Source organism: Sciurus carolinensis, chromosome 3 (genome assembly GCF_902686445.1).
Source record: "Sciurus carolinensis chromosome 3, mSciCar1.2, whole genome shotgun sequence".
Lineage (NCBI taxonomy): Eukaryota > Metazoa > Chordata > Mammalia > Rodentia > Sciuridae > Sciurus > Sciurus carolinensis.
Window position 1 is genome coordinate 63,259,787 of NC_062215.1, and position 18,727 is coordinate 63,278,513.

At 40.8% G+C, this 18,727-nt stretch overlaps 1 protein-coding gene across 8 annotated transcripts in view; it reads left to right on the forward strand.

The window, feature by feature from the left end:
• Nucleotides 1-18,446, forward strand: part of Slc6a4 (solute carrier family 6 member 4) — a 35,762-nt gene extending 17,316 nt beyond the window's left edge. For all 8 annotated transcript variants that reach the window (XM_047545110.1, XM_047545113.1, XM_047545109.1 and 5 more), the window contains 10 exons: nucleotides 161-299; nucleotides 927-1,061; nucleotides 1,629-1,732; nucleotides 3,409-3,536; nucleotides 4,507-4,619; nucleotides 5,259-5,390; nucleotides 6,768-6,867; nucleotides 8,217-8,317; nucleotides 10,718-10,885; nucleotides 17,167-18,446. In XM_047545110.1, the coding sequence (XP_047401066.1) occupies nucleotides 161-299; nucleotides 927-1,061; nucleotides 1,629-1,732; nucleotides 3,409-3,536; nucleotides 4,507-4,619; nucleotides 5,259-5,390; nucleotides 6,768-6,867; nucleotides 8,217-8,317; nucleotides 10,718-10,885; nucleotides 17,167-17,241 (1,195 nt within the window). In that variant the 3' untranslated portion in view covers nucleotides 17,242-18,446. The remainder of the gene's footprint in view (nucleotides 1-160; nucleotides 300-926; nucleotides 1,062-1,628; nucleotides 1,733-3,408; nucleotides 3,537-4,506; nucleotides 4,620-5,258; nucleotides 5,391-6,767; nucleotides 6,868-8,216; nucleotides 8,318-10,717; nucleotides 10,886-17,166) is intronic.
• The last annotated feature ends 281 nt before the right edge of the window (nucleotides 18,447-18,727 follow it).

An 18,727-nucleotide genomic window follows, 5' to 3' on the forward strand; every position in this document is an offset into this window, starting at 1 on the left:
TCAGCCAGCCTATGGCTGTCCTTTCTGAGGCTTGGTGAACATTTGGTCCTTGCAATGTAGTGTCCATTTTTCTTTGGGCACCTTCTTGGAGGTATCACTACTGGGTGCTTATGTCATTGTCTAGATCCTCTCACAGGCCTTTCTTTCTCTTTTATTCTAGGCGCCATGTCCTGCAGATCCATCGGTCTAAGGGACTCCAGGACCTGGGGGGCATCAGCTGGCAGCTTGCCCTCTGCATCATGCTCATCTTCACCATTATCTACTTCAGTATCTGGAAAGGTGTCAAAACTTCTGGCAAGGTGAGGACTTTGGCTGCTTATCCAGGCCTGCCAAGGGGCCCTACAGGGTCCTGAACAGCTACTGATCAGGGGATGATCACGGTCCCCTTCAACACCTAATACATTCCATGATGTTCTTTCTCTATCACATCTGTTAGAAGATTCTAGAAATGGCCCAATCCCAAGAACAATTATAAATACTATAATATTAATTACTTTTAACTTGGAGAATCACAACTATTAATAGTGGTGATACTTTTACTTTTGCCACCTCAGGTGTGCTGGGCAAGCACATTACCACTGAGCTATACCCACAGTGGCAATAGTTTACTGCCATCCTACCATGGGCCATGGTAAGTGCTTTATCTACACTGGCTATTTCCTGCTAGACATTTTCCCATTTTACATATGTGGCTTAGAGGTAGGTAGTACTGACCAAGTTGAGTCAGATCCCCATCTGCCTGGTTCTGAAGGCAGTGATCTTTCTGCTTCACCATTTTGTCTCCTAAAAGTGACAGACAAAAAAGAGATGGATCTCCTTTCTGCAGAGCTTTAGGAATAAAAGACACTGATATCAACACATCTTCTTTCCTTGATCTCTGTGGACTAGTGAGGCAATAACCTTGTTTCCACTCTCCTTCCTTCCAGGTGGTATGGGTGACAGCCACCTTCCCTTACATCATCCTTTCTATTCTTCTGGTGAGGGGGGCCACCCTCCCTGGAGCCTGGAGGGGTGTCCTCTTCTACTTGAAACCCAACTGGCAGAAACTCCTGGAGACAGGGGTAAGATATTAAGGAAAACAGTGTATACCTGTCTGTCATCCACTACACAAAACTAGTTCCCCTTCAGTTAAGACAGTGGGGACAACTGAAATTTACTTTCAATATACAAGTTAGCAAAAATGCTTTAAATCAGAAATACAAGCATAAAAAGTACTGTTGAGCTAGGTGGGATTGTGCATGCCTATAATTCCAGTGACTCAGGAAGGTTAAGCAGGAGGGTTGCAAATTCAAGGCTAGCTTCTACAACTTAGTGGACCCTGTCTCAAAATGAAAAATAAGAAGGGCTGAGAATATAGCTCAATGGTAAAGCTCTTATGGATTCAATCACCCAGTACCAAAAAAATATATAGTACATATCACTGGGTGGTTTTAAACCTAAATGACAATAGGAAGAGAAATCACATGTGTTTGCACTAGGTTATGTGACCGTCCTTGAAATGAGCCTTGAAAGCTGGATTTCACTTTGCACATAGTCACATGGAGTCATGAGAGGTGCTGTCCTGCTGGTACCCAGTGTCAGCCTGGGTCTCGCCCTTACCCCTGTGCCCTTTCCTCTGTGTGTTCCAGGTGTGGATCGATGCTGCTGCTCAGATCTTTTTCTCTCTTGGTCCAGGCTTTGGGGTCCTCCTGGCTTTTGCTAGCTACAACAAGTTCAACAACAACTGTTACCAGTGAGTATCTGGGGTCCTCAAGCAAGGCTTGGAAATAGAGTGAGAGAAAGCTAGTCTGGAGGAAGGCAGTGAAACCAATGGTCTCAAGTTGGCCAGGCTCAGGCTATGATGACACTGCCCCTCACAGGTACCACAAACCTTAGTTCATTCACCTCTGGTCAGAGCATCTGTTCAGGCTATTACTTTATCAGAGGTTGAGAGAGTCCCCAGGCCACTTCTATTTTATGAAAATCCCTATATATAAAAATTGTAGATCTTTTCCTTTTCTTCTGTCTGTCCTACTCACTTTTCTCTATCCTCTTGGCTTTCCACTCTCTCTAGCGCACGCCCTTTCTTTTCCTTTCTATTTTCCTCTCATTTTCTCTCTTACCCTGCAAGGAGACACTCTGTTTGCTTAATAAATTCCCTTATATGAAAAAAAAAAAAAGGAAAAGGAAAAAAAATTATAAGAAAATTTACAAAAATTACAACATGCAATTAAATATTTGGGTTTGGTTAATATGTCTAACAACAAAATTATAATGTGATAATTTGTTTATGTATGTATACACAAAACATATACTGACTGAATTTTTTTTTTTTAATTTTTGTGATACCAGGAATTGAACCCAGGGTAGTCTCCCACTGAGCTACATCACAGTCCATTTTATTTTTTATTTTGAGACAGGATCTCACTAATTTACCCAAACTTGTGATCTTCCTGCTTCAGCTTCCCTAGTAGCTGAGATTACAGGTGTGCACCATCACACCAGGCTGACTGAATTTTTTGACCAGCCCAAAATACCATTAATTTTCATAGAAAAATCTTACTTTAGATATTTTAACAAAACAGGGAATATTGCACTGATCATCACTTACATGTCACTCATCACCTTCAGACTTAATTTTATTTTAATTTCCATCACAGATGGCAATCTATTTGTGCCAGTCATAATTATAGTTTGTTTTTTTAAAAGATGAGGAAGGGGTTCACATTTACCCTAAGGAATGTGGCCTTACATTGGGATACCAATCTGAAATTGTACACTGAGGTCTTTTAAAAGAGCCAGGAAGCTGGGCACAATGGCACACACCTATATTCCTAGCTACTTGGGAGGCTTAAGGAAGGAGGATTGCAAGAGCAAGTCCAGCCTAGGCAATTTAGCAAAACCCTGCCTTATAATTTAAATTTAAAGGGCTGGAGGTGTAGCTCAGTGTGTGGAGGGCTTGAACATGTGTGAGGCCCTGGATTTGAACCCCAGCATTGGGGGTGAGGAGGGGAAGTGTCAGGGTATCTCTGTGGCAGCCTGTGACTTCATTTGAAGATAATGTCAAACATCTGAATCTGAGGAATTAAAAAAATGTGAGGTCAAAACCCCACCCTGCCCCCTCTTCCAGCCCAGGCCCTATTCCAGAACAGGGTATTTCCTGTTTGAAATGGAGAGGTCTGTGCTGTTACATAGCAGAACCACCTCTTAAAACACCTCTGACCTGTTAATATTCCCACACCACATGTAGTGCTCAGGGCATTGGAGCTTCAAGCCTGAGAGTCTGGATTCTGGGGGAAGGAGAGGGATACAGGCAAGGCTAGGGGTCCTTTGAGCCACAGTGGTCTGTCTTGGTGGGGCAGGTATGCAGATAACGCTTAGACTAACCACCCCAAAACTGTTTCATGTCCCTTGGGTTTTCCACTCCAGAGATGCCCTTGTGACCAGTTTGGTAAACTGCATGACCAGCTTTGTTTCGGGATTTGTCATCTTCACGGTGCTTGGGTACATGGCTGAGATGAGGAATGAAGATGTGTCAGAGGTGGCCAAAGATGCAGGTAGGACCTTGGACTCTGTTTTGGTTCCTGGTTTCTTTTGAATTGCTCTGCTTTGGATCTTTACAAATATCTAAGTTTTGAATAGTTTCTAAATTACTCTTTAAAATTTCTAAGACTTGAGAGAAACTTAATGCCTTGGTGATCTCAAGCCTTTCTGTGTGTTCAGGCCACATGGGATAGGGCAAGTCCCTTGGCACCCAGCACTGGGCCTTCAATACACAATAGGCTTGAAAATATGACTTGGATATAGCTTTAAAATCAGTGGATTTGAGTCCTGTGATGGTCTTATAATGAATCCAGTCTAGTAAGCAAATAATGACTAATCCTTAGAATAGCCCCTTGTAGAAAAATGCTGCTGTGGTCATTCTGCTGTACTGTGACAGATGTTGGAAACAAGGTGTTGCATCTAGTGGATGGGTTTTCTTGAGAACATACTTGTGTTTTTGGCCTGAGGCAATGCTCTGACCAATTCTGTTCCCCAAAAGAGGGTACCTAGCTAACCCATGAGAGGTTGAAAACATGTCCCTCACACTAACAAAAGTGACTTTAAAATGGCAGGAAGTCTTTATTCCACTTACTACTGTTCTGGAGCTGAAGATATCAGAGGGGCTAAATGCTGTGGGACTTTTAAAATATCAATCCTGGCCCTGAAAATAAAACACCAAATTGTTATATAGTGGAAAAACTCCTACTCTTATGTGTAGCTTTGCTCGTCTCGAGGTCTTGGTTCTCTTTCCACCCCCCATCTTAATTAAGGGCACCCAGTTTTCAAGGTATATGTTCCTTTCCTCCTGCCTCCCAGGTGACTAGGTAAGATTGTGTGGAGTGTGAGGAGCCACTTGGTACATGTCACAGCTTAACTCACGTGGAAGGTCTTATGATGAGAATTGTAGTCACTGAGTTTCATCCTGTGACATCTTTGTAGGACAAGTCTCAGCAACCACCTGTCCTTTCTCCTTATCTCCCTCAGGACCCAGCCTCCTCTTTATCACATATGCAGAAGCCATAGCCAACATGCCAGCATCCACGTTCTTTGCCATCATCTTCTTCCTCATGTTGATCACACTGGGCCTGGACAGCACAGTGAGTAAATGGGGAAGGAAAATAGGCTTTGAGAGGATGAAGAGGAGAAGATGCAGCTGAACCCATTTCCTCCCACCTTGGTCATCCCAGGCAGCGTTAGCTACTCTCTCCTTGTGCCCCGCAAACCCCTTGTTTATTCCTCAGCAATGGCACTTACAGCCCCCACTACATTACAGGGTCATTAATGAGATCGTGTGAAGAAGGTGCCTGGGACAGGAGAAGGGCTCCACAGATGTGAATTCCTTACTGTGTGTTGACCGTGAAGGCCAGGACAAGGTCCCTCTTGTGTCTGCCCTGCCCAGCATTTAGCTTAGTGCCTTGTACTTATTACCATGGAGTAAGTCTCAGTTTTGAGTTGGCCTTTCTGGTGTAGCCAGTCTCCCCAGGATACTTCACATATTAAAGTTCAGTCCACATACTGTATTTTCTTTCCTGGAGGTCCTCAGGATTGGGTTCTAAAAACAGTGTAAGTTAGGGAAATAGGCATCCAGGTGTGTTCATGGACCAGTGAGTTGGGGGAACTGGTCATGATGAGCTTGACTGATCACTTGGCCATCTTACACCTCCTCCTGTTCACTGTTCTGAAGGCAAAGACTTGTCCCAAAGCCTCCACTGTGACCATTTGCGCGCACCTCTCAGTTTGCAGGCTTGGAGGGTGTGATCACCGCTGTGCTGGATGAGTTTCCACATATCTGGGCCAAGCGCCGGGAGTGGTTTGTGCTTGCTGTGGTGGTTACTTGCTTCTTTGGATCCCTGGTCACCCTGACTTTTGTGAGTATCATGGCCCTCAGCTCTGAGCTGGCCTTCACTGGTGCAACAGAAGGGGACTTGGTACTGTCATTCTGTCACCACAGGCTGGGGTGTGATTGAGTAGTAGAACACTTGCCTCAATGAGGTCCTGGGTTTGATCCCTAACACTGGCACAAAAAAAAAAAAAAAATAATAATAATAATAATAATAATAATAATTCACCAAGGAAAAGAAGGAAAGTTGATCTGGCAGCATCTGTTTATAGCATCATACATGATTTGGCATCCTGAAGTTCTTCACATTTTATAGTAGATCTAATTACATTTCTAGTTTGGCAAAACATCTGGAGAAAAACTAGTTTGTAGTTCAAGCCTATTTCCAATACTTAGGCTGCTCTAATGGGAATATTGCCTGTTGTCTTGATATGTGGAACAGCTGGAAGCTAGTGTCTTTTAAAGGGGGTTGGGTGGGGTAGGATACTAGAGATTGAATCCAGGGGCACTTTACCACTGAGCTACATCCCCAGCCCTTTTTATTTTATATTTGAGACAGCCTCACTAAATTGCTGAGGCTGGTCTCAAACTTGTGGTTTTCCTGCCTCGGCATCCCAAGTTGATGGGATTATGGTGTGCATCCCCATGTCCACTGGAGGCTGATGTCTTGCCACCATGTGTTAGGCCATGGTGTCTCTTCTAGAACTTGCAATGGTAATGAATTGGTAACTGAGGCAAATACAATAAAGCAGACATCAGATAGTAACCACAGACATCCTAGGCTTGTGTCCTCCTGATTCAAGGCAGATATTGCAGATAGGCATTTTCAAGCCATGACCTCGATGGCTCTGGAGCTTCAACAGGGTGTGTGGGGGGTTATGTAGGACTCAAGGTAGTCAGGAGTTAGGACAGAAGGCAAAATTGTGACCAAGGTACCCAATGTGTCTGGTATCATCCACCCTCCCAGATTCAGTCTTTAGAGGTGGGGATTCTCTGGAGTTGAATACACAGGAAATGCTCAGTAAGTTGAAGAAGGCTGAAAATAGATCCAGAAGTCCTTTGGAGTTTGTCTCTTAAAGCTTAGTGGGGAAAAGAGATAAGAAGAATGTGTTCTGGGACTTTGTGATAGAGTGCTGGCCTAGCATGCACCAAGCCTTGAATTTGATCCCCAGCACTGTAAAAAAAGAAAAAAACAAACAAAAAGAATGGGCTCAGTTGGATAGGAAGTTGTGTCTGATGGGGTGAAAATTGGCCCACACTGTAAAGACCACTCTAAGATGCAGGCTGTGGGGTAGATTAGGTCTAAGGTAGAAGTTTTTCAGCATTACCCTAAGTTCAGAAGCTTATGCAGGTCTGTGCAGTAAGGAGGAGCAGCCTTTAACCAGGTTTGTGGTCTTACTTCCAGGGAGGGGCCTATGTGGTGAAGCTGCTGGAGGAGTATGCCACCGGGCCTGCGGTGCTCACTGTCGTGCTTATAGAAGCAGTTGCTGTGTCTTGGTTCTATGGTAAGATCTTCTTTCAGCCAAGATGTGATCTCTTGATGGGTTTGTTAAATAATCTCAATTAAGTGCCTTCTCCAGAAATCATCATTTCCTCCACCCTTTGTACTGCGTGTTGCCTGCACCCTTAAGGAAGGACACGTTTTCAATTCTGAGTTTGAATATTCACGGAGGAGGAAGGCTGAAGAGGTTCCCTGTAGCACATCAACAGTGGTGGTTTAAGATCCTTATGGAGCCACAGAATTCATGAACAGTGAATGCATTTGCAGAGTGTACAATAAATTGATAAACAGAGTTGCCCCAAATTTAAATTTCTCAAGTGAGATCTCTTCCAGAGCTCTGAGATAGAGCTTAGGCTTATCTTCTAAGAAACAGGCAAGAATGCTCTTATTTGCATTATCTACCCTGGTAAGACTCCCAAATCACCTTCCTCTGGTCCTGGGATGGAATCTGATAAAGGGTGAAAGCACCAGGCACTCAGGGAGTGAGCTGAGATGGGTCCATTGGCAGAGGTTCCAGGAGCCCCTGGGTAAGGATTTTAGGGCACAGGCAATTGAAATGAAGAACACCAGTTCAGAGATGCCTCTCTAAAATCTGGAATCTACTATCTCATTCTAAAAATGTATTTGATTTTCTAATTTCTATGATGCTAAAACTGCTTTAGCATGGTAGACATTACATGTTATGAAGAGAGCAGAGTGTGTTTTGAGTTGCACATGGGTCCGGTGTTTTAAAAAGAAATCCTCTTCTGTAATTCAGAGGACGAAGTTCAGTGTGTGAATTGCTGCAGACGTGCCCTAGGATATGCAGGGAGTGTTCAGGGAAGCAGCTGCAAAGCACCTTCCCCTTCTTATTTTCTCTTCTGTCAATGAGAGTTATCAGTTCTCACTGTGCCAGTAACTTTTTATAGAAGAACCTTGATCTTGATCTGGCATATGAATGGGAAAATTGTGGTTAAAAAATTCTCTTGAAAGTTTCCAGTGTACAGTTGAAAATTGGTCTCTGTCAGGCTGGTTCACCATCCCTGAACAAAATCAACATTATTTTCTACAATAACAGTAAAATCAAATTTATACTGAGATCTTAGTGTGGGCACTATTGTGGGCTTTGCGCCTTTCCCCAAATGTCTATCACCCTGCTCTATGTAGAAAGAGCTTTGCTATAAAAATGCAGTTTTGTGACCCTTCAGACCAGACTGTCCCTGAGCACCTCATATGGAGAAATTCCAGAACTGCTACACTGTTCAGGAGAGGAATTCTATCTCCCTTCCTTCTTGTCATCCTTAGTGCTGACCCTGTGAGCCTGACTCTCTTTGAGCCTCTCAGTCAATCAGTTTCTCTTTTGGATGATTTCAGGTATCACTCAATTTTGCAGTGATGTGAAGGAAATGCTTGGCTTCAGCCCTGGATGGTTCTGGAGGATCTGCTGGGTAGCCATCAGCCCTATGTTTCTCCTGGTGAGTTGTCATTTCTTTTCTTATTCTTGCCCTGGGGAAAAATTACCCCCAGATATTTTATTGGAGTATAACACATATATAGGAAAGTGTCCAATCATAAGTGTACATTTATAAAGAGTATACTTACAGCATATATACAGTTATTTTTTTGATGTGCTGGGTTGAACCTAGGGCCTCAAACATTGTAGGCAAATGTTCTAACAGTAAGTGATAACCACAGTCATTTTTATTTTATTTCAAGGTAGGGTCTCCATAAATTGCCCAGGCTGGCCTCAAACTTGGAATTTTCCTGCTTCAGCTTCTAAGTAGTCAGGATTATAGGCAAGTACCACAAGTCCTGGCAAACATTATTTATGATGCAGAAGTTTCAGTTGTTTTCAGTGAGAGGGCTTCACTGAATCACCTGGCCCACCATTACCACAAGAAGTCCTGACATAAATAGGTTACTAATTCATATTCTTACCAGTGCTTCTTGATAATCTACTTAAACCCTTGCATTTATTTTTCAAAGGAGGATTAATTTCTCGAAGGCAGAAACATTTGTTTACTTTCATTTTCTGCACAATAGTGAGGAAATGGGTCCAGGGCCCAGATGTAGGGAAGGCAGGGGAGATACTCACCAGGGGCAAAAAACTCAGTACTCAAATATTATTTTAATGTAATATTTCTAAAAAAAATAATGCAAATTGATCCATGATGAACATTTTAAATAAACACAGGACTCTGACCCTATGTGACTCACCTCACTTGAGTTACCTTAATCAGATCCTTTCTCTTAAAAATTGCACTAAAATGTTTATCTTGATTACTGAAATTTTGCTTCCTCCCGATAAGTATTGTGGCTAAGTTGAGTGCCTGACACTCCTCACCCCTATCCTAGTCCTAAGGCTTTTGGTATTTTCATTTCTGGGCGGGGCACACTCAATGAGTTCCTTTACCCTGCAAAGCCCACGTACAGATTTGGGTGCAGGCACATTACTCATAATCCCCATGATGTTTGCTTCACTCCCCTCCTCTAAAGGCAAGTGTTCTAGTGCCCAGTTAAGAGGAGGCAAATCTGTCTTTCACTTCTACGTTTACTTAACAGATCCCCTGCTCTGGGCTTTTTAAGGTAGCTTTAGGTAAACAATGAGTAACTTACTAAAAATATTCCCTTTCACTGAAGCCAAGTTACAAAAAAAGAAAATATAGTGTATGATCAAGGAGAGGCTGGGCGGTGTGAAAGTTTCTGGAGCTAGAGCTTGAGCCCTCCTGGCTGAGTGGGAGTTCACATACCTGACATCAAGAAAAGCAGAGTTCTGGCAGGGTTGGCTCCTAACCAGACCCTCTCTTCCTGTTGCCAAATTACCTTCCCAAGCAGCTGGGTCTGGGAACAAAGAGAGTAGAGAATGGTTTGTGATGAACTGGACTCCTGGTTCTGAAGTTCTCCTCTTGGACTTAGGATAACACTGCTCAGAAGATGGATGTGTGTTTTAACATCTTCCCATTTTATTACCTGCAGACAAAGAAAAAAAAGATAAAAATAGATGTTTAACCACACAAATAATTTACATTACTGTCTTCTTTATGACTATGAAATAATAAAATTAAATTAAATCAAGAGCAATAATGTTTCCTGCACAGTGGTTACTAGGCAAAAACCGGTATTTACACTCTCTCTGGAAACCAAACTGAAATAAGAAAATTCATAAACTGGAAGTTAGAACAGCTCTGTGGAATTTTTCTTGGTCAAACTTTTCACAAATTTTCAAGTGAGAAATGTAATAAGCTGCATTTTTCCTTCTATAATTCCTTTCATTATGAGGACCTGTGGCAGGCAGTCAGTCATTCATTGTCAAGATGCCTCACAGCAGAGCCATCATTGTTGAAACCACAGGCTGTGGAGCTTAATGCAGAAAGCAAAGAGGGGAAGGGACATAACCAGGAGCCTGAGTCTTCCTTGGGTTTTGAGAACCTTATTATCTCTCCTGAACACAAGGCACCTTCCATCTAACCAAAAATGATCACTGCAGGTAAATGAAACAAGGCAGAGAGAAATATGAAGCCCTATGACTGGCAGGTGCTGTGGAGAGGTCACCCAGTTCACTCCTCTGCTGGATGACATCTCTTCTCCTTGGCAAAGGGCTCTATTAAAGGGGAGACTGTAACTTCTCTCCCTTTAGGAATAATTGTAGGGATGTTGTAACACCCCACTGCAGGCTCTGAGGTGAGGGATCGTGGGGACAACTAAGAAAAGCATCTGGCTGTTCTATTCTTGCAATTTAGGTACAATTGGTAATCCTGTGTGTCACAGTTCAATCTAGAATATATCTCAACAGTATCTTTAGCATATATGGTACCAGAATTGTGTCTATTTGAATGGATATTAAGAGTTTTAATATTTCTTGGAATTTGTTTCAGTTCATCATTTGCAGTTTTTTGATGAGCCCACCCCAGCTACGACTTTTCCAATATAATTATCCTCACTGGAGTGTCATCCTGGGTTACTGCATAGGAACTTCATCTTTCATCTGCATCCCCATGTATATAACTTATCGGCTGATCATCACTCCAGGGACATTTAAGGAGGTTTGTGTTAGTGCGTATGTGTGTGGTGTGTGTTCATACTGGTAACTGTTTTGGGAAAAAAGGATCCTCTTGTTATGCTCTGTTAAGAGAGAAGTCTATTAAAAACTTTAAAAAAATATACAACAACAACAAAAAAAAGTCTAGCCAGGTGTGGTGGCACATACCTATAATCCCAGCAGCTCAGGAGACAAAGGCAGGAAGATCATGAGTTCAAAGCCAGTCTCAGCCACTTAGCAAGGCACTGAGCAACTCATTGATACCCTGTCTCTAAATAAAAATATAAAAACGTGCTCAGGATGTGGCTCAGGGGGTAAGCACTCCTGGGTTCAATCCCTGATACAAAAAAAAAAAAAAAAAAATCTATATGAAATGCACCAGAAGGCTCTCAACCTTACCTACTTAAATACCTATACCTTGATGTAGATCTCCGAAGGCTGCCGCTATCATCATAAGGCATCTCCAAAACCCTCAAATACAACAGCAAAAGAGTGAGCTGATCCTTCAGGTGCAGCATAGCACACACTTTGGGTTTTGTATAGCTTTTCTAAACTTATCAAACAACTATTTGGCCTTCTGCTTGCCCTTGGGCATGGACCACAGATCTGTGATGTCAGAAGTTATACACAGATTTTTTAAATAGTTACATTACATTGTCAAATAATGGTTGCATTTAATTACCTGTTTTCTAAAATCATTACATTTTCTGTTTACAACTGCATAGCACTTAGCAAAATTATTTTTCAATCTTTGAAAAGAAATTAGTGTTCATATTAGACGTTCAAAACTTAAAAACCTGCAGTGTTAGAGTCACATCAACTGTAATAGAATGTCTTCTGATAAGATTTCTCCCACATAACTGATTGATCATGACAAGTTGTGACCAATAATAGCAAATGTCCCTGGGATGGTTTCTTATCCATTGTTACAATTCTGAAAATCAATTCATAGTACAGAATTCACTGATTTCAAAAGCATACTTGAGGGTTTTAATAAGAGATGAATTTGCTAATGTCTCCAGAGTATTACTACCTACATATAGTTCATATACTGTAGACATCAAAATGTATTTAATTAGCAGACACTGGATATATAATATGGATATTCTATGATTACTATTCATTTAATATGTTCAGGAAACTTACAGTAAGAAGAATTAAAGAAAAAACTGATTTTAGAATCTAAAAAACACTGGCTCTATTAACTATATCTCCTTGTGCTTTCATTTTAAAAAGCTAACATAAGTTTAATATATTGTTTTTGGATAGAGGACATATCAGATATTGAACTGATAAGAACAGTACTATACTTTATAAAAAAAATTTTTTTTAGTTGTCAATGGACCTTTATTTTATTTATATATGGTGCTGAGAAATGAACCCAGTGCCTCACACATGCTAGGCAAGTGCTCTTATCACTGAACCACAACCCCAACTCCAGATACTATACCTGATCTTAGCTAAAAGGTTGAGAAGTGATCATACACAGATTTTTAAGTAGAAATTATACTAAAAAATGCCCATGGTAATTTTTCTAACAACAATGTGACAAAGTACTGTTTCGAAAATCATCACACAATAAGGATGTTTCAATAGTCTCATAGTTTTAGCTCAAAAATTGTTAACTATCCAGCAATATCATAGTTTTAGCTCAAGTCATTAGAGTAAAAACAATTTTGCCACGACAGAAGATACACTTAAGGAATAATGTGCTGTAAACATATAACAACATTGCCTTACAATCTGTTTAAGAATGTATACTTTCCAAAGCATCTGCATGTAGATAATATCATTTTGTTATCAAAATACCCTGTGAAGTAGATGGGAAGATTTTACTGGCAGACAAGGACACTGAATTTGGGAAGAATCCTGCTCAAACAGTCCTTATTTCAGTGATTTGTCTGAAGACACACCATACAGGAACTCCCAGAATCCAGGTCTTCTGACTCCTGCTCCATTGTTCTTTTCACTTTTACATGTAGCTTCCCTCTTGTCCTCAGGGTTGACAGTTTGCTAATGCAGAAATCAGTACTAAAGATTAAGTTTTCTATCCCATGTTTACAGAGTTATTGGTTCAGCCACCATGATTCACAACAGTGTTATACTTCACATCAACAGAATCAAAATACTTCAATTGTTACTTGTTTGGTTGTGTTTCTTGCCACAATAATAAGGGTACTATGCCAGAGAAGTCCAAAGAAGTTTCCATTTCTTTCATCTGTAGTTGGGTGCTTTTGCAGGCAATGAGCTCAAAGGTAAAGGATTTATCTCAGGGAAAGCTGGAAGGGATTCTATCTATTACAGCCTGAGAACTAAGGTGAGCTAGTTTATGGGCTCTAAGCCAAACTCAGACATGAGACCATCACACTAAACTTCCTCAAACATTTCATAAGAAACAAGAAGCAAGAGAACATGAGGCAATTAAACATCAGCTTTCAGAGATTGGAGGCGTAGCTCAGTGGTAGGGCTTACCTAACATGCATTCATTTCTTTTCCAAATAGGAAAAGTGGATTCAAGGTGAATAAAACCATGAATAAAACCATGTACTAGTGGCCTATACCCAAACCAGTCCTGTCATGACTTCATTCCTCCCTGAGAGTACTGGATCCAGGTATTGCTTGTAATACACTCTCAGGTCAAGAATCATTAAATCCATTCCTTCAGGTTGTCCTTTATGGCAGATGAGGTGATCCACAAGCTGTGTTGCTTCCAATTCAGAGACTAGGGTCAGGGTAGGAATATAGGTTAATAAATGTCAGTATTTATTACTGACATTTGGTCACAGACTGCACCTCAAACCCTAGTTATCGTTCTTGCAAATTATCCAGTTGATTACAATAGAATGTTACTCAAAGATGTTTAAGTAAAAGAACTCAGATTCACTGGCAGTAGAGGTAAGACATTACAGGGCCATAGTCACCACAGACCACTGATGAGTGGGGAGGGCACTGGGTGACCAGGAAGCAGTGTAATATAATATGTCAAAGAGGACTGAGAGGAAAAGACCTGGTTAGTATGGTCACCTACTTTCTCTGGTCCTTGATTTCCTCATCTTTAAAATGTGCTTGTTGGATCATATTGACATTTCCCAAAGTGAGTTTTGAGGAGCAACAGTTCTATGGGACATCAGTAGGTGTTACTGCTGGGAAAATGGTTATGAAATCAGATAATTTTTGGAGAATGCCAGATTAAGACAGGTTCAACAGGTTTCTTAACTATGGGATTTCTCAAAAACCTTTAATATGTTCACATGCATGTTTAATCTCCGAGAGGAATAAAGTATGCCTACCCCCTTCCAAGTACTTAAGGGACTAGAAAATTTTATAGTTCTTTTTGGATTACCAGACTTGATGGTCATGGTCTTAATAGTCTATCTGTGAGGAAGAGAAGCTTCATATAAATCTTGCTGGTTAAAAAAAAAAAAAAAAAAAAAAGACATAGGTGAATTATTTTAACTCTTTTGGCTTTTTGGTCCTGGCAATATAAAGATGCTCCTGGACTTACAATGGGGTTACATCCTGATAAGTCCATCATAAATGGAATGTATCATTAAGTCAAAAATGCAACACACTCAGCCTCCTGAACTTTACAGCTTTGAAGAGTACATTACAGAGAATCACATTTCCCCCCTGTGACTGCATGGCTCATCGGGATCTGTGGCTTGCTGTTGATGTCTAGTGTCATGAGAGAGTATTACTAACCTGGGAAAGATGAGAATTCAAAATATGGTTTCTACTGAATGCATATTACTTTTGTACCATAATAAAGTAAAAAATAGTTAAACTGAACCATTATAAGTGGGGGACCATCTGTATAAGGTTGAAGCTATGGAGTGAGCTACCATTTATAGAAGTAATGGAGGATATCATACACATTTGAAGCCTAGAAGTTTCAAGGTCATATACTTAGTTCATTATTGCAGAAACCCCCAATAAGCTACACAAAGATATTAAAAAATGCTTCCAATAAGTAACATGTTTATGAAGATGCCAGAAATAGTCCATTCCTTCGATTAGCTATCTAATGTCATGTAGAAGGCCCAGGCCTGCCAAATTTAAAGACAATAGTAGACAACTAGAATGCTGCCAAAATACAGGAAACGAAACTAGGTTTGTATTTTGGGAGACCTGCAGCCAGAAGGAAAGCAGAATGTGTGGGTAGGGGTTAGGCGACAAAAGCCAAACATTTTTTCTTTATTTTTATTTTTATTTTTTTACATTTTTTCTTTATAATGATGTTATTTGCTGCCCTTGCCTATGCATGCCTTAGTGATCTCTTCTCCCTTGGCACACCATAGCTCCACATAAGACTGGTTGCAGTGATGTATGTCTAGTTGCCAATTAGCAAGATAAAATTTTCTAAGCAGTTGTAGTTTATATATGCATCTATGGGAATGGGTCATTTCTGAAATTTTGCTTTTAATGACTTGGTATACCCTAAGGATGTCAGTATATCCCCAGTCCATTTTATTTCATTTTTTAAAATTTATTAATTTTTGGTACTAGATGTTGAACCCAGGAGCACTTAACCACTCACTGAGCCATATCCTCAGCCCTTTTTTGTATTATTATTTGGAGACAGTCTCACTAAGATGCTGAGGCTGGCCTCAAACTTGTGATCCTCTTGTCTCAGACTCCCAGCTGTCTGGGATTACAGGCATGTGCATCGCACCCAGCAACAACTCCTTTTTAAGAAAATTTCTAGTGTGAGAGTTCAGTACTCAGGTTTTAAGGTCATAAGAAACACAAAATATAAAACTTTATTTTTTTTTGATACTGCAGACTAAACCCAGAGGTGCTTTACCACTGAGCTACATCCCCAGCCCTTTTTATTTTATTTTTTGGATACCAGGAATTGAACTCATGGGTGCTTAATTATGAAGCCACTTCCCTGGCCCTTTTTTATATTTTATTAGAGACAGGGTTTCACTGAGTTGCTTAGGGCCCTGTTAAATTGCTGAGGCTGGGTTTGAACTAGAGATCCTCCTGCTTCAGCCTCCCAAGTCACTGGGAGTACAGGCATGCATCACCTTTCCTGGCTGGGAATGGAACGCTGAATTCCACAGGCCGTGTACCTTAAAGAATAAACTCTCAGAAACAGAAGCGAAAAGAAGAGTACTGCTTCCTTTTTCAACCCAAAATAAAAATGACAGCAAAGCTTCACCTAAAGATCAATAAATCAAAAGATTTTACTAAGCGACTTAAGATTTTTCTCAGCCTCTGTGTGGTGGTGTTCTCTTTTCCGCATCATTGAGTTGGTTTATATCACTCTGATCCTAAGTTTTACAAGACAGGTTGTATGTTTTATATCCCAGTCCAAGTATATTTCAGCTCTCTTAAAGCTTCTGTGTATTTCCACTGTTTCTATAGTAGAAATTCTCAGCTTCTCTGTGAGAGGACAACTCCATGTAAGATTGCTTTAGAAGTGATGATTTCAAGGTTCACCTCTTTTAAATTGTTGTAATTTGTATTCACATGAACTAACCAGCGTTGCTGTACATTGGATTCATTGAATTAGTAACATCCTGACTGTTGCAGTGGTTCCTGAAGTGTTGGGCACTGTGGCTGTAGTGTACATGCAGGGCACAAGGAACCCCATGGACCAAAACCCAGCACTCACTCTGCTCCTCAAGCCATAGTGGTCACAAGGAACCTCTTTTGTCTAGGAAAGGGTGCTTTGTCCCAAGTCATTCAAAGGTATACTATAGTCCAGCAAGGGGGTCTACTGAAGGCTTGTTTTCTCCCATTAGTGTTATGATGATGATCTTAACTAGGTTTTAACTTGGGGGTTGAACCAGGTGGGTTGCTCTACCACTGAACTACATATTCCCAACTCTTTTCATTTTGAAACAGTCTCACTAAATTGCCTCAGCCGCCTCAGCCCTCTGAGTAGCTAGAATTACAGGCATGCATTCACGAGGTTGGGAATTTCTTTTTTAAAAGTCAGTGCCAAACATGGTGGCGCATGCCTGTAATTCCAGCAGCTCGGGAGGCTGAGGCAGGAGGATTGCAAGTTCAAAGCCAGCCTCAGCAACTTAGCGAGGCCCCAAGCAACTCAGTGAGACCCTCTCAATAAAACATAAAAAACGACTTGGGATGTGGCTCAGTGGTTAAGCAACCCTGGGTTCAATCCCTGGCAACCCCCCCAAAAAAAGTTGAAACTATTCCAATTTACTATTAAATGGTAGTAAAATGCTATTTAAGCTTTAATATGAATGTTGAAATATTTTTGCTATTTTGCTAAATTACAAGACTCTAAAATTGTTTTTTTTTTCTTTCTAATAGCGCATTATTAAAAGTATCACTCCAGAAACACCAACAGAAATTCCCTGTGGAGACATCCGCTTGAATGCTGTGTAAACACACTCCAGAGAGGAAAATGTTTCCCAGCTGCTGCCACCTCTAGTTTTGATGAGTCCCACCTTGCCTCCCCGCTCTAAGTGAATGAGATTCCAGCTGAGCCTGACAAAGGAAGGGCCTTCTTCAAGGAGACACAGTCCCAAAAGACTATGGTGCCCAGACTCTCATGGCCTCCAGCCATTTCTTTCCATGAAATCTCTGGGACATATTACCATGTTAGACTGTGACACAGCTGAAATGGCCTGTTTTGGACATGTGAGGGTGTGGTAAGAGGTGATGAAACCACCCTATCATCAGTTAGGATTAGGTTTAGAATCAAGTCTGTGAAAGTCTACTGTATAATTTTTTGGTATTATTGTTATCTGACATCTGCTTCTAAAGACTCCACTGTTCATGAAGTTATAAACTATCTAGGAGAAAACAAGGATTGTATTGCTAGCCACATATTTTCTGAGTAGTGTAGAACTCTATACCTGGAACCTTCTAGAACCTTCTAATTCATGTGCTGCTGTGGAGTCAGGAAAAGAAGCAGCTAAACTGAATAATAATGTGTACATTTGAGCAATTGTGTCTGTGTATATTTTTGTGTCTGTGTATTATCTCTATTCCAATACTTTGTGTCCACTACAAACTACGAATTACCTCTAATTTTCTTACATTAACAAGTTCTACCTACTCAAACATGCGTGTATGTTATTATTTGAAGGGTACAAGTACTACAGCATACTCTGCTACCTTTTCCTTTTCCAGTGACACTACTTGAGCCCCACACCTTCCTTTGGCCTTTCTTCGGTATTTGCTGTGCTTCATTACTATTCCTCTCTGCACTGAACGTTCAGAATATTTCATAGGCAAATCTGGCCTATTTTGTTAGTCATGGGAACTGCTTTAAGATAAATGTCAACATAAGCACCTTCAATGTTCAACTGATCTGGTTTAAGCTCTACTTCAAATGACTATAACTATCTAGGTTGTTTTGTTTTGTGCTGAGAGGGTAAATCCAATTCCTATTTAGCTTTCAGTGTATAGATCTGGCACCCTGAGCTAAACCAAGGGTATCCTTAGTCTAGCAGCAACTGGAGAGTCTGGTTAGCCTTAATTGCTTTCACCCTTCCTGGTGGCCATGATTGTGAGTTCTTCAGATAGTTTTCAAGTTTCAGTTTGTATAAGGCTACTTGGGAAATGGTTTGTCCCTTGTAAAGCACTCATGGATAAGTAAATTTGACTTTGGTGACTTGTGACTCTCAGATGCATAAGTAGAGAACCAAATATTAGCTTGTGGTGTGAGATTTCTTTAGCAAAATCTTGAATAAAACCTCATCAATGACAAAAGGACTTAATCATCTGACCCATATCACTTCAGTCCTCCATGTAAATCAAATTTGACTTTAACAACCTTATAAAAAGCAGGTCTATTTAATAGCTTGGATTTATTCAATTACAGTTGTTTCTCCCTTGGTTTCCTTCCCTCCACAATTTCTGCTAT